This window comes from Onychostoma macrolepis, chromosome 16, assembly GCF_012432095.1.
Source record: "Onychostoma macrolepis isolate SWU-2019 chromosome 16, ASM1243209v1, whole genome shotgun sequence".
NCBI lineage: Eukaryota > Metazoa > Chordata > Actinopteri > Cypriniformes > Cyprinidae > Onychostoma > Onychostoma macrolepis.
Window position 1 is genome coordinate 27,721,888 of NC_081170.1, and position 16,533 is coordinate 27,738,420.

At 37.1% G+C, this 16,533-nt stretch overlaps 1 protein-coding gene across 5 annotated transcripts in view; it reads right to left on the reverse strand.

Moving 5' to 3' along the window:
• Positions 1–16,533, reverse strand: part of taf2 (TAF2 RNA polymerase II, TATA box binding protein (TBP)-associated factor) — a 74,472-nt gene that overhangs the window by 23,403 nt on the left and 34,536 nt on the right. For all 5 annotated transcript variants that reach the window (XR_009266263.1, XR_009266262.1, XM_058745937.1 and 2 more), the window contains exons 15-19: positions 14,649–14,714; positions 12,785–13,037; positions 10,365–10,505; positions 9,610–9,720; positions 9,212–9,405 (exon numbers count right to left, since the gene is read on the reverse strand). Coding sequence is in view for 3 of the 5 variants with exons in the window: in XM_058745937.1 (XP_058601920.1) it covers positions 9,212–9,405; positions 9,610–9,720; positions 10,365–10,505; positions 12,785–13,037; positions 14,649–14,714 (765 nt within the window). In the remaining 2 variants the exon portion in view is untranslated. The remainder of the gene's footprint in view (positions 1–9,211; positions 9,406–9,609; positions 9,721–10,364; positions 10,506–12,784; positions 13,038–14,648; positions 14,715–16,533) is intronic.

The window sequence follows — 16,533 nt, forward strand, 5'->3', positions numbered from 1 at the left end:
ACCAACCAGCTGGCAGCAGGAAGTGTGATACAAATAATAGTCCTTGCAACAGTCCTCTTATATTTAAATACATGTGCCCACTGTGCATTGTTTTTTTCTAAAGCCACAGAGTAGCAAACAATGGATTTATTTATTTTTAAAGCAAGAATTGGGCATGTGTAGAAAACCGAAAACACACCAGTAAAATTGCATTAGAAAGGTCAAGAGTCTATGGGGATCATACATCAACTGAGCAAAGGCCACTGTGTATCTGTTTATTTGGCCAATATTTATTTTATTTATGTTTAGTTTTACTATTATACTAAAATAAATACAATATTAATAATCAAGAATGAGTGTGTCCAAACTTTTGACTGTTAATGTATGTCCTGAAGTGAAGACATTTCATGCAAACACCCCAAGACGACACATGCAGGCAGAACTGCACAGGTTGAATTAAGGCTGGGCAATAAATCGATAACGATAATTATCACAAATTTTCCTCAATCAAAAGTTAAAAAGATAGCAAGAGTTCAATAAATGTTCAAAATGATGTTTATGCCCCAAAAGCATAATGAAACGGCGCTAGTCATTTGAACCGCACCACACGAACCATTTATCCGCTCGTCTCAAATTTCAAATGGCAGCACAGCATGAGCTTACTAGAGCAGATGCATTTACGCACTGACAACAAGTCTCGGTCACGCGAGCACTAAACAGCGCTCTGAGATCCAGATCCAAGCAGCAGAAACACTGTGCATAACGATACAAGCAGAATCTACAGATCGCCATCATTTACCATGGATGTTGGTTGCATTTGTGAGTTGTTAAAAATGTAGATGGTTGCTTAAAATAGGTATATTATATAATATCGATCAATATACTCCTGTATAGAATCATATTGTAATTGTATGGTAGATAATTTTTTTTATCGGTAAAATCGGTATCGGCAAATATCGTATTGCTGGGTACGAGAATCGATATCGTATCATGACGAACCATCCCTTGAATGATGTAAGATCAACTGGAGGCTGTTTATTGACTAAACTATTCAGTGTATTGGAATATTGTGTAACCTAAACAAATACAGAATCCAAACAAAATCAGGAAACTATTGCAGAAGATGGGCCAGATTTACTAAACGGGGCAAATTAGCGTTAGAGCGCAATTTCATAAAAGCGCCGATGGGAGGGGAAAATTCTGCAGGTGATTTACTGACAATGCACACATTAAAGGGGTGGTTGATTGCAATTTCACTTTTTTAACGTTAGTTAGTGTGTAATGTTGCTGTTTGAGCATAAACAATATCTGCAAAGTTGCAGCGCTGAAAGTTCAATGCAAACAGAGATATCGTCTTTTAAAATTCTGGAAGTTTAATGCCTACAAAAACGGCTGGTAAGGAACTACAACGAACTACTTCCCGGGTCTGATACGTCACGGACCCAGATAAACCCTGCCCTCGGGAACATGTAAGGAAGGGGGCGAGGCCATGCTGTGCTACTTTAGAGAAGAGGAAGAGAAAACTAGGGGTGCACGTAAAAATCTATTCATATATGAATCGCGATTCTGTCTTCTAACGATTCTAATGGATTCACAAGTTTCAAAATTAATGTTCTAAAACAGCCGTTCTTAATACTGTTCCTTGAGTATTCTCTCTCTCTCTCTCATTCAGATCATCAGATCAGCTCCAACAAACTGTTCCAATTATACATTTTCACATAGCAATGAGAAGCGTTATACATGGACGCGTGTGCGGTTGCCGTACTGTATTAAAGCTTTAATCAGAATAAAACCGTATATTAAAAGCTAACATAAGCAGTAGCATAATAATCGCGTATCTAAAAGTATGAGATAACAAACAAACAAACATACCATTAAGAGCCGTGCTTGCACAGGTTCTGTGCGATCCTCTTCATTAATATCCTCTGCGTCTCAATCGGGCTCAATTTGATAAGCAATATAGATGACAGCATTGTTTACAATACAACCGGAGCACATGCCGCTGAGCTGAGGGGCGGGACATTTAGACGCACACTCGGCGGTTTAGTGAATCACAACACAATGAGCCAGCTAACCAATCAGAGCCCATCACGTATTTCTGAGGGAGGGGCTTCATAAAACAGGAAATAATCGAGGCGTTTGTCAGAGAAGGGACAGAGCGGTGTGGAATAAAGGTAAATTATATGAAAAATAATGCGTTTTTAAAAAAACGAAGCATGAACACGTTAGACTGCACCCCATAAACACAATCAAGCCTAGAAAAAAAACAGTAAACCACCCCTTTAAAGAACACAGACGCAGCCAGATAATTTCCATAAAGACCAGCGCAATCTACAAAGAGCAGCACAAATTACCGTCTGCTTAAAGACATGCTTTTTTTGGGCGTTTAAATAAACGCAAATACCAGTAACTTGACAAGTGCAAACGTTAGTAATCTTTTCTATTAAGATTCTATTTTGTTGACTGGAAAAGTGTAAAAAAACTCAAAAAAGGTGAAGTGTTTGTCATGTTCTGACCATAAAGAGTAGTTTAAAACCACAGTTAATGATCTGAACACATATTTATCAAGCTTCTCAAAGTGCCATTTTGTTCTTAAGTGCTGAGAATTCATGAAATTTACTCCTACTTCCAAACTTAAAAGCAAGTTATCAAATTTCTTAAGACCAAGAATCACTCTTACTCTCCCAGTAGGGATGGACAATACCTCTTATTTTATTTTCAATCCGATACCGATATTTTCAAGCCCAGTATCGTCAATATAGATACCCATACCGCTAACTGTTATTTATTAAATTAAATTAAATTATTAAAATAATATAAATCAGTAATTATACTCACTTAACATTAAGTATGAATCCATTTGAACATTTAACAACCAGTTTAAATAAATTTACTTGCACAAGCTAGCCTATTTAAAAATAAATATTACATGTACACAAAAGTTTGGGGTTAGTAAGATTGTAATATTTTTTTTTAAATACGTCTCATGCTCACCAAGGCTGCACTTATTTGAACAAAAATACAGTAAAAACAGCAACATTGTGAAATAAAAATTCAAAATAACTATTTTCTATTTGAATATATTTTAAAATGTAGTTTAAAATGCATCTGCGATCAAAGCTAAATTTTCAGCATTATTACTCCAGTCTTCAGTGTCACATAATCCTTCAGAAATTATTCTAATATAATTTGCTGAAACATTTCTGATTATTGCTGCTTCATATTTGTGTGGAAACCATGATGCATTTTTCAGAATTAATTTTATATATAGTAGCGATGATATGTAGTAATGTAAATAACGTGGCAATGGTTTCTTAAAATCTACTTATGCTTCTGATGCTTTTGGGAAACGCAGCCCTATTTGAATAAGCACTGTGACTGAGCCATTCATCTGTGATTGATTGGTACCGTCTTTCAGCAATTTCCGTGTGTTCCGATGAGCAGGAGAAATAGTTCTATCCAACACAATTATTTGCTAATAGGCTATAGTCTATTTTTCCACTTAGTAGCTTATTTTATGCACCGAGTTTCTTGATAAATAAAATTAGTGGTTAAAAAATGCACTTCAGAATCGATATTTTTACGTGAGGATCGATCCTTTCGATGCAACATCAGTATCGAAAGTATCGATACTTTAGGATCGATCCGCCCATCCCTATCTCCCAGTTATTTAAGACAGCTCGAGAGGTCTCTCAAGTGGTTAGGAGTTGCCAGTAGGGGCTTGTGATGGCGCTGAGGAGACAAAGACGTGCAAATCTTTCAGGAGAGGAAGAACGTTCTTGAAATGTTTGGCGACGAACAGTTAATCAAACAGTTACATTTCCTCAGTTATTCAAAATGAGCAAAAAACATTTACATTAACAAAGAACATCATATCTGACTTCAGTCTAGCGCGAGTATTATATGATCTTTAAAAAACACTCCCGTTATAATCAGTTAAGCTACCTACACCGTATGATTAATAAATCTCTTACCCCACGTCTGTGGCGCATTACGGCTCTGACACGGCCACCGGAGCTGATTGCGGCTATTCACCAGCCATACCGCGGCAAGTTTCTGAAGCAGCTTTCCGCACTGCATCAGTAAAGATAGTTGCCTATATTTTTGGTGGATAATAATAATAATAATCATCATCATCATCATCTTGCATCAAAGGCATCAGCAACAGGCGTTATCTCTAACTATCGTCGATATACTACACTATCGTCTATCAGCACAACCCTAAACTGAGTTGTGATGACGCTTCGTTTCCTTGCCATAATGTATTCTCTTGAAAATTATGTGTCAAATGTGTGTTGAACGTAAACTCCTATTAGGAATGTAACCATTCAACGTGAATTTATATGAGAATATTCTTAAATAAGGAAATCTATTCAGTGATTGGTCCATGTGTATGTCGTCATCCAAAATCCCGTTTGTCACAGCAAAAGTGTCGTGAATTGTCTCTAAGGCTGATACTTAAGATTTAGTCCTAGACTTCACTTAAATTACGACTGCGATGCTTGATAACTAACTTTTAAGCGCAGCTTTGAGCCAAGAATTTTTTTACACTTAAGTCAATTCTTAGCAGTGTTCTTGAGAGTAATTCTTAGAGGCTTGATAAATACGGGCCCTGGTTTCTACAACTTTCACTTAGGAGCAAAAATTTGCCTTTAAACTTGAAATATATATATTTTTTACATTTATCGTGATAATTATTGATATCTGATTTACTAAACAGGGCAAATTAGCATTAGAGCTAAAAAGCGTAGGTGGGAGGGGAAAATTCTGTGGGTGATTTACTGAATGCGCACATTAAAGAACACAGAAGCAGCCAGATCATTTCCATAATGACCAGCGCAAACTACCAAGAGCACCGCAAATTACCACCTACTTTAAGACATGCTTTTTTGGGCGTCAAATAATGGCGCAAATTTGACAAGCGCAAACATTAGTAAATCGCGTTGTATGATTCATTTTAATACTCTCCTCCCATAAATTTTGCGTCTGAAAGGGAAACTCCTAGAAATGCATATTCAATAAGGTCAGGCGCAAAAATAACTGTGTCTACGCTTTTCAGCACCAATTCATCACAGCATATCTTTAGTAAATCCTGACAGTACTATTTCAATGCCAAAAGACGGTTTGCGCTGGCGCAAGCTGTTAGTAAATCTGGCCCTATGAATGAATGTTCATGACTGATATGAAAAGGGTTTCTGCAGGATTTTTAAGCACAAATTTAAGACATAAGATATAAGATATATATTAGGGATGTCAATTTTCAATCAATGTTTACGATCAGTTAATCGATTAATCATTAACCTTAATACTGCAAAATGCATCTATTGCAGTGGCATATTCACTCAAAAAGCCACTCAAAACGTCAGCTTCCTCACCCGGATTAAAGGGCATTTTAATCTAAATAAAGGCTAGTAGCAGGATTGTAAAATTAATAGATGTGATTATGATCATTTGATAAAATGAAGTGTGCGCACCATAGTCACTTTTGGGATCATTTGTTGGCTGTTTCATATGCCGTCACGGAGACCACTGAACGTGCCTCTTTAAATTGTTTCATGGTGCTCGTTGTTGTATTTTAAAACATAAATCGCAATGTTTGCAATTGATATTGTTTGCATTTAAAATAAAATGATCCCAAACGTAACTGCGGCTCGTGGGGCTGTGCCGCGCGGTCAGAGAACCGCTTCCACCGGCAGTGCTGCGGCAAATCACACAGCTGCTCAGATGAAACATTTTAATGTATGACAAGTGAGGTACAAAGCTTTGTTTATAAGAGAAATAATGGGTTAGCAAGCAAATGTTACATCGTGACCATGCTTTTGCATTCATGCTGTTCGATACATTTAAAGCCATACGCGGCTTTCCCAAATCCTTACCACCTCACCCTCTATTTTGCAGGTTTATTTTATTGTCGTTCACTTTTAAACTGTTTTCACATCTCTTACTGCGGTTCAAAAAACACATTTTCCACACTGTACATTACTGTTGCTCCTCTATGCTCCGCCTTTCTAAAGCACGTCGATTTCTTCAAAGATCATCGTTCTGAGAAGCGAGGTGTGCTGATTGGCCAGCTATCCAGTGTTGTGATTGGCCGATTACCTCAAGTGTGTGACGGAAATGTTACACCCCTTACCGTATTGTGATGCTGTGTCCCGGCGCGACGAGACAAAAACAATAAAACCCATTATAAACGAGGCATTTGTTGCACCCAGTGGGGACATAACTACTGATTATAAATGACCTATACTGTGTTTTTACGCGTCGTGTTGCATTGCGCCGCGTAAACATAACCTATATGCATTTGTGATCGGAGAAACGACAAACTACAAGCGCTACTCCGCAATAACCGCAATACCACGCAATAACCGCAATACCACGCTATTGACAAGCATAACCGAAGAGGAATGCAACAACTGCAGCAACCGCGATATTTGCTTGTTTTCATTTCATAAGGTTATGCACTTCTCGTTTTACACTTCGTGCATGTGTACTGAATATTAAATAAGTTAGTAATGATAACAATGTATACCATGCTGATTTGTACAAAGGCTCAGCAGATTTGCACTTAAGCCTAAACAGATTGCGAATGAGAGAGAGGTCGACTGATCGCGAGCGATTACCTGCGTCTGTCCTTCAGGCTGAGTCATGTATATTTGTGAAAACAGGTTGTCATGTCCAAGGAAAGCGAAATCTCCGTCTTAGCATCGACGCTCTGCTGGTCAGCTGAGCCTTTAAAAGTGGCGCTCAAAGTTGATTTCAACAGCGTTTCATTACATCTCTCTTTGAATGAATCAGCGTTTTTGAACGTGTAGTTGAATAAACGGTTTAAAGACTCACACAAAGACAGTCCCTTTGATGCCACGTTGTGGAGTAACAATGAAACTGCATAGACCATCTAGAACACACAGATGAAATATCAACCGAAAAAGTCTCTTGTCCAGTCAGATTCGAGGATCAGCACTAACTGTTACATAACAATAGCCTAACGACTTTATTGTTAGGTTTATGTTCTTTTATGTGGACCGTTATTTTGTTGTTCTCTTCTGTTTACTTCACTTCCTGTTTCAACACGATTTAGTTTCGGTTTCTGAATTCCTTACATCATAACACATACACAGATATTATATACGCCGACAATACCGACAATACCTTTTGAGGAACTCAAAAATACCGAAAGGGAAATTCCTTCACCGTGACAGCCCTACTCAACACTGCTCAAAACTCGCATTTGAATAGTCGCATATTCTTTAAATATGGAAACATACTTACAGGCTGCGAGTCAGAAGTGCTAGACTGTCCTTGCAAAGTTGGAATTGCCCCACTGTATAGAAACAGCCTTTGAGCACAGCTGGCAGGCTACTCCCAGGTTCAGGAAATAGTCCTCCGTAAACAAAACTTCACCACTGATTTCTTGTTGTGTCCTCTTTTGGAAGCCCAAACAAAGTAGTTTTGCTTTCACAACGAAACACAGCGTCTCCATGACATGGCGCCAGTGGCAGCAACAATACTACAGCGAGAATAAAAATCATGCCCTCTTTCTCTGTGTATACATTTGGGCGATGTTATGCAAATCTTCCCACACAGTGACGTAGACATGGGGGCGTGTTTAAATTAGCCGTTTTAGGAGTGTGTGGACGAGTCTTAACTTTTATAAAGAATTTCTCTTCGGGTTTGAGACTTTAGTCTTTGCAACTTTAGGGATCTTATCTATGCACGAACAGCTTGTAACACTCCAAAGAGAAAGGAAAACTTGAAATCGCATCACATGACCCCGTTATCTGTCCTGCTCATGTCCGCAGCCCTGTCCACCGATATGAAACAATTACCTGGGAAAATTATAATTAAACATGACTTAGTTACTACATTTCAATAAAAAAGAACTTTATGCTGTTTCTATTTTAATGTACTTTTAAAGTTTGGGTCACATTAGAAGCGTAATTTGTACGTTAGTAAATTATTTTCGCAAAGATCCTGCCCGTCACTGTCACTAACTCGTCTCCCTGAGTTACCATCTTCCGCCATTTTGGTGAGTAACACAACACATGTGCGTGCTTTCCCCAGAACGTAATCTACGCAATCAACATTGTTTACATTCAGCATGTGCGCGATTTCTCCTTAATGTAAACAATGCTGATTAAGGCTGGGCGATATATCGCATGCGATTGTCATGCACATCTCGTCAGTAAAGCCGGTTCCATGATTAGTGGTAAATCTCCATCACCTGCTTTCAAATGGAGCAGAATTTAATACACAGAGCCGTAGTTCACTGACAAGCTACACAATATCGCGTTCATTATCGAAGGCAGTTCAACTGACTTTACTGACGAGATGTGCATTAACATCGCGTTCGATATATCGCCCAGCCCTAATGCTATGCTACGTTACGTTACGTTATGTTCTGGGGAAATGCGCACATGCGTCGTGGTACTCTCCAAAATGGCTGAAGATGGTAACTTGGGGAGAAGAATAGTTGAATAAATTATGTTATTTTTGTTTTCTTTGCGCACAAAACGTATTATCGTAGCTTCGCATTATTGAAGTTGAGCCACTGATGTCACATAGACTGTTTTACCGATGTCCTTGCTATGTTTCTGGGAACATTGCAGTTGCTTTGCTGTCTATGCAGGATCTGAGAGCTCTCAGATTTCATCAAAAATATCTTAATTTGTGTTCCGAAGATGAACGAAGGCCTTACGGGTTTGGAACAACATGAGGGTGAGTAATTGAACACGATGAGAGACAGCGCTGGAGGAGAATTGAATGCAGCGTTGTCACATTACCTCGTGTCTCATTCACCGGTGAGAAAACATTACATTACAGTACAAAACGTGTAATAGTACAATAATAACAACGAGACTTTAGAAGAGACTTTCAACCAGCATAACAAAAAGAGTTTTTGAACCAAATCACCTACCCTGCCTTTAAAAAGTTGAGTCTGACAGATGTTTGTTTATTTTATGGGAATTTCAAATTTTTTTAATGAGAATTTCACATTTCTTTTTTGTATGAAAGCTAAATACAAATAAAATGTGAACCTTAATTTATTTGTACTATTTTTTATTTCTAAAGTATTAGCCTATATAGTTTAATAGGAGGAAGTTTCATAAACTTGGCAAATTCACTTTTCAGAAGTTTGTAGGTACAGACATCAGTTATGGGTATTCTTGGCAGTCTTTTCATGAGACCCATCTAAATTTCCACAAATCACATGCATGTAAAAGAGATCACACACCTGACAGTTATGGTGTTACAGTAGCTCGGCAGCAGTTTTTCCATGTTAAGAAAGCGTGTGATTTCCTCCAAGATCAGGCGAACATCTGTGTTCAAGTTGTCCACTGTACGCACCTCATTATTAATGCTGATGGCAGGAGTCAGTGAATTTGTCAGGGCATCAATCAGCTCAGCACGATAGTAATTATCAGAAAACTGCAGTAGAAAAAAAAAAAACAGTTAGTAGAATTAACAGTTCTGTGATGTTACCTCTGACAAGTAATTTATGTAAATAAAGACAGCAATGTATAGAAAAAAAACATGTGCTTTCAGGTTTAGATCAATTGTAGCATGTAGCCTTCTACCTTTCATCAAAATGCTCATTTCTTTTATACGAACCAATTTTCTTTGCTCTATTACCTTGTTCTTCCGGTTGTCATTGTATTTGATGAGGTCCAGTATAAAGTTGAGGACCTCTTTGGGACAAAGGTTCTGAACATCTCTGAGCAGAGCCATGGCCACAGGCATAGTCTACATGAAAAGATTAGTCAAGTCTACTTTAGTGTCATTCTAGCAACAAAGCTGTGGTGCAAAAGATTGACAATAGTGTTCAGCCCTCTTCCTTTGAAATGGAAGTAGGTGTCAGGGTTTTAACAGCCTGATGTGTTGGCCCATAAGCTGCAATATATCCGTTGAGATATATAGAGTAGAAAGTTTGCTGAAGATGTGAGTTGGATCTTTGGTGGTGATGCTGTGGGCCTTGTTCAAACAGTATTAATGCCAAATGCCTGATATGGCAGGGAATGAGTTTCCAATAATTCTCTAGCACACAATAAGAATTATAAGAATTAAAGACGTATAAGAATAATTCTTATTCTTAATTACTTGTGTGTTAATGACTAACAACAATTGTTATTTAACATTCAGGCACCAGAGTAGTGCTCAATGAGGGACCTCTACAGCACCTTTACATGCCGGGCCGATATCTAGCATCTCTACTGCGGAGGAGCTTGTTTGTCTCACATATTTCATTTCTGACATGAATCACTGGGTCCTGTCTTACGGTCCAAAGGATGCTTTTGTCAATGATACTTTTTGTTGAAGATAAAAAATGAACTTATCCAACTAGGCTATAATTAAAATATGAAATTATCCAATTATAAAAAAGGTATTACCTTTTGCAGGAAGTAGCTCTGAAAATTGATGAAGTTGTTGGTCTTGACAATATTAGGGCAGCTTTTGCAGCAGAACATGCGTGTAAAAAGAGACTTCATGGCTGGGGGGCCAGTCCAGGTGCTCATCATGGAATTAGCAATCTAACACAGGTCAACAGTTAATGCCTCCCAAAAAAGCAAGCAATATAATTTCAAACATTATGGAAACTCAACTGCTAATTCAAATGCATGAATAAACAATATAGTGTTAAAGGTGATGTAGATGATTAACTGACCTTAACAATAATGTCATTAGTCATAAGTAACCTTAATAATGTCAAATTACCACATTGCCACTTTTGTTTTGCTTTTAAAAAGCTACTTCAATTACTGTCATGGTAAAATAATAAACAATGCAATGATAATTTAGGCCTACACTACTTTCTAACCGTAGTCCGTGTTTTTGCAATAAGATAACCTGTATTTCAGACAACATAATGAGATTAACATTTAAAAAATTGAAAACATGGTCAACTGGCAAGCACAAGTCTGAAGAAAGAGGTGGGGGATGCTCAGTTGCTCAGTAATGCTCTTATACTTAGGAAGGCTACATTAATTTAATAAAAAAAATAAATAAAGTAAAACAGTAAAATTGTGAAATAATATTATAATTCAAAATTCACTGTTTAAACAAATAATTTAAAATATAATATATTCCTGTAATGGTAAAGCTGAAATTTAGCAGCAATTACGTCATAGCGTCATACGATTCTTTAGAAATCATTATATGCTGATGAGGTGCTGAAGAAGCATTGCTTATTCTTATCACAGTTGAAAATGGTTATGTACGGTGGCCGAGAAGTGAAAAACAAAATCACAATTCTGAAAACAAAATAAATTACAAATGCAAATGCAAATCTAAAAAACAAAATAATTCAGAAAAGACAACAACAATTCCAAAAACATAAGTCAGAAAACACAACAGGTTTTTTCTCCATTCTGTCACCGATGGACTTTTGGTTCCTTGCCGCTGTCGCCTCTGGTTTGCTTAGTTGGAGACACTTAATTTCCAGCAATATCGTCTGCATGATTGCACAGATACTATTTAAACTGAACTGAGCTGGACGATGACATCATTGAATTCAATAATGAAATGCCTTTAACTGAAAATTGAGTGTTTAATCTTGTCATTTTATATTATTGACACACTATTTTCCTATTTTGATATTAGAAAGTTGCTTTGACAATCTGCATTGTTAAAAGCGCTATATAAATAAAGGTGACTTGACTAATTTTCCTAATAAAAAGAGTGATCAACTCTTAATATTTTGTATTTATATGTTCTCTCTGCCCCACATAAAAAAAATAAATGTAAAAATCATAATTTAACGCACCTCTGTCCGTTTTTTTTTTTTTTTTGCATTCCCATTTGCTCAAATATATAAAAAAAGTGCTTTCACGACTTACAAAAAAGAAGAAAAAAAAATTGAGAGATACTGATAACGGCAGTCAGAAGAGAGAACTGTGTCAAATTTACCGTCACTCCCATAGACGCTGTAGAAACACCCTCACATTAGCGTTAACTAGTTTTTTGTATTCTGATTCAAAGGTAATATAATACAGAGTAGTGTTGTAAATGTACATGCATATTGTACATATGCATATTTTTTATTTCATAGTAAGGGCAATTCATACAACACATTACAACTGAGCTACTTTAATACCATCTCCGAACTTTCTACCACAAATCTGCTGGTCATCCTGAATACCTTGATTGACAGATGTCTCGTCTAGTCAGTGGAGAGTAATCTACTCTCAAACCAATGCCGCCGTCTCAAACTATACCTACCTCTTCCGGTTTGTCTGATTTGTCGTCGTGTTTTCTGAATTGTTATTGTGTTTTCTGACTTGTTATAATGTTTTCTGAATTGTTGTTGTATTTTCTGAATTATTATTATTTTTTTTAGATTTGCATTTGTAATTTATTTTGTTTTCAGAATTGTGATTTGTTTTGCACTTCTAGGCCACCATAGTTATGGTTATGTTTTTGTGGAAACCATGATACATTTTTTCCCCCCAGGATTCTTTAATGAATATATCAAAATAACATTAATTTAAAATTCGGAAAAACAGAAATAGTCACTTTTGATCAACTTATTGCATCTGATTCAAAGTATTAATTTCTTTAAAAAAAAATTATATATATATATATATATATATATATATATATATATATATATATATATATATATATATATATATATATATATATATATATATATATATATATATATATATATATATATATATATATATATATATATATATAAAAATCTCCTTACCTTAAACTTTTGATAGGTAGTGTATGAGATGCATTACCATCTTACTGCTAATTTAACTAACTATGCTACATATTTTGTATATAAGGTACCATGTTTTACCTTAGCCAGACAGAAGCAGGCCTGTATGCGGACTTTATAAAAGCACTGGTCTTGTTCTAAAATATCAGTGAGAGCAAGTCGTGAGGCCGGTGTGGGAAATATTTCCAGTGCTGAGATAGCCTCCTCCTGGGCCACCACATCCCTCTCAAACCGCAGCTGGTACTGCCACATGAAATCGGCCTGTTCAAACTCCACCTTCCGTAGGATGGACATGTCTGGATCAATTCGAATCCACAGCAGAGGAGAGTCAACACTGTAACATTACAACAGAAGAAAAGGGTTCATTGTTGGCACAATGTTCAAATTAATCAAGCTCGCCATGATTTTGACTAAAACTCGGAAGGACTTTCCTAATGCCTAGAAAGACCATGGATTTTAAATTCTGACTATGGATATCATTAAAAAAAAAAAAAAAAAAAAAAAGGAGACTGGTCTGAAAGCATAAAAAGGTAGATTCCACATTAACCTGCTTAATCATGGGTAAATTGGAATTGGACGATTTCTACCGTATAACATTGTAATGAACAAATGGGTGGGGGGGTAGAGGGGCAGGGATAGGGTGTGCCCGAAGCGTGAATCCGTATTCAGAAGAGCATGGAAAACAAAAAACGCGTTCTATGGAGCCACTAAAGGGACATGGTTAGCCGCTTGCTAGTGTATTTTTTTATTTTATTTTGAAGTTTTATGTATTAATGTACATAAAATTTCACTTACCACATAAAGAGAGTAAGTAGAGATGACTGAGGACATTGGCGAATGTGTGGTAAGTACTGCTGCTCCGTAGTATATAGAGTACATGTGATCGTGAATCTCGAAAGTGAAAGTAAAATGAGAGCACGCATTCAAAAGCGGTTTCAATGCCCCGCATATTAATAGTGGCCCCCTAATGCCCATAATTTATATACAGTATGATTATCCAACAATATAATTGCGAGAAAGTATTGAAATATATTTTTTCCTCCTATCTCGTATTTATTCCCTTTAGGGGTTCCGTAGTACATGTAATTTCCTTTCCGAACACTTGAAGTGGCGCTGCGCAGACCAATCATTGTATGACATCAAAGTACCGTGAGAGCCATAAGAGAGCAGACGGCTCCTTATGCTTTCGAAATACTCTTTTTGTACTTTGATGTCATACACTGATCATTCTGCGCAGTGCCGCATCAAGTCGAACACACCTATTGGGATTCAGCGGATTGTGGGAGAGGGGGTAGGGGAAAGGAATCACAATGCCAGCTCAACATTTGTCAGCCATCAGCATCGTCTATCGGCCCAACCCTACTGCTTAAGCTCACAGTACAGTAAGGGTAGTATAACCTTTCCCCCTGCTAATCCTCACCCCGATGCTACTGAAAAGATTAGTTGATCTCTCTAGCCCCCTGTGGCTGCCCTGGCCTGCTCTGACATTGAGACAACAACACTAGTCACCTAACATCCATCACAAATCTGCATAATATTACGCACAGATAAACATCACATTTTCAATGTATCAGATTCATGCAAGTCTAAGATATATAAATTAGTCAGAGTGGTGTACCACTGAATAAACAGGAAATAGTCTAAAGATGGTCAGATGAAACAAAAATTAGTATCAAAGAAGAAAGGGGCAGATAACATAAGGGGACCAGTGAGAAATAACCTCTTTGTCTCTTGTTTGTGCAAAATATTAGTATAGTGTGCATGTTTAACAGGGATATACTGCTGAAACAATTACAACTATTAGACAAAATATGCTCAAAGGCATTAATCTTAAATGTCACTCAAATGTACCAAATGTAATAAATTCCTAAGTATTACACACTTAAAAGTTGGAAGATTCACTGATCTGTATGTGATGAATTCATAAAATATAAAAACAGCTTACTCCATGGCTGACAAGTCCATGTCAACTTCCTCTCCATTCATCAGAGGGATTTTCTTCTTCTTGTTCCTGGCAGAGAAAGAATTGTTTGTTTGTGTTTAAAGCCATGCCAGCTTCTGTGGCTATTTTCATGGAAAGAAAAAACTATAACAAATTATATTAGGTTTAGGGCTGCAACTACTAATCAATAAAATAGATCATAATCGATAATGAAAATCATCGACAATAAATGTCATTATTGATTAGTCGCGTCTGCCCACCGTGCACGCAAAACATCCGCCAGTCGCGTAACATTTTACCACTGAATAACGCATTTCTATGGACGAAATGAATATACAGTGCCCTCCAAAAGTATTGGAACAGTAAAGACAAAATTGCTCTGTTGGCTGTGGAGTCAAGACATTTACAAATATGATTAAAAGATGAATGAGACAAAACTACAGAATGTCACATTTTATTATTGGGTGATTCAACATATAGATGTTTAACCAGCTAAGAAGTTCAGCACTTTGAGAGTTTCATCCCTCTATCTGATATGAGCATAAGTATTGGAACAGTTGCCTCACAGGTCTTTCTAAGTGATCAGCTGTGTCCTGCTGCATTAATTCTTCAGATATTAAAAGCAGGGAATGTGTCGTATCAGTTATATCCATTACTTCTGTATTCTGAATCTTGCATTTGATGATGACACACACAAACCAGTATGAAGATGAGGGAGCTGACTTTGAGAGAAAAGCAAACAATTTGGATGCTAAAAGAAAAGAGGAAGTCAATTAGAGCTATAGCAAAAACAAAGGGCATGGAGAAATCAAGAGTTTGGAAACCACCAGTGACACCAGTGACACCAGCAACAACCTGATCGGCTGAGAAAACAACAGTAGTTGATGACAGACAAATCATAAAAGCTGTGAAAATTAATCCTAAAAGACGTGTCTGTAAAATCATCAACAACTTCCAGAAAGCTGGGGTGATGCTCTGACAATCTACTGTCCTCAGGAGACTTTGACACAGAATTATAGATGCTACACAGCAAGATGCAAACCTCTGACCAGCTCCAAAAATAGAACGGCAAGATTAGAGTTTGCAAAAAAGCACAAAGGTGAGCCAGAAGAGTTTTGGAACTGTGTTTATGGAACGATGAGACGAAGATGAACCTTTATCTAAGTGATGAGAAAGCAAAAATGTGGAGAAAAAAAAAAGGAAACTGCAATGATCCCAAGCATACAGCCTCATCTGTAAAGCATGGTGGAGGTGGTGTCATGGCATGAGCATGCATGGCTGCCTCTGGAATAGGCCCTCTCAACTTTACTGATGACTTAATGTATGATGACAGTAGGATACAAAACCATCTTGCCTACCAATATTCAAGAAAATGCCACCAGATTCATTGGGAAGTACTTCATATTGCATCAGGACAATGACCCAAAACACCCTGCCAGTTCAGCCAAGGAGTTTATAAGGGCAAAGAAATGGAAAGTCTTAGATTGCCCAAGTCAATCTCCAGATTTAAATCCGATTGAACATGAATTTCACCAGCTGAAGAGGAGAGTAAAGGCAGAAACTACTCAAAACAAGCAACAATTGGAATTGGCTGCATTAAAGTCTGGGAAAAGCATTTCAAAGGATAAGACCAAGAGTCTGGTGATGTCTACAGGTCACAGACTCACTGCTGTGATTGTGCGCAAGGGATCTACAACTAAATAATAGCTTTTAATCTTTTATATCTGCCTTATGTTCAACTGTTCCAATACTTATGCTCACATCAATGAGTGGGATGAACTCTAAAAGTGCTGTTCTTTTTATTTGGTAAAACATCTATGTGTTGAAATGTCTAATAATAAAATGTGACATTCTGTAGTTTTGTCTCATATTCATCTTTTAATTATAT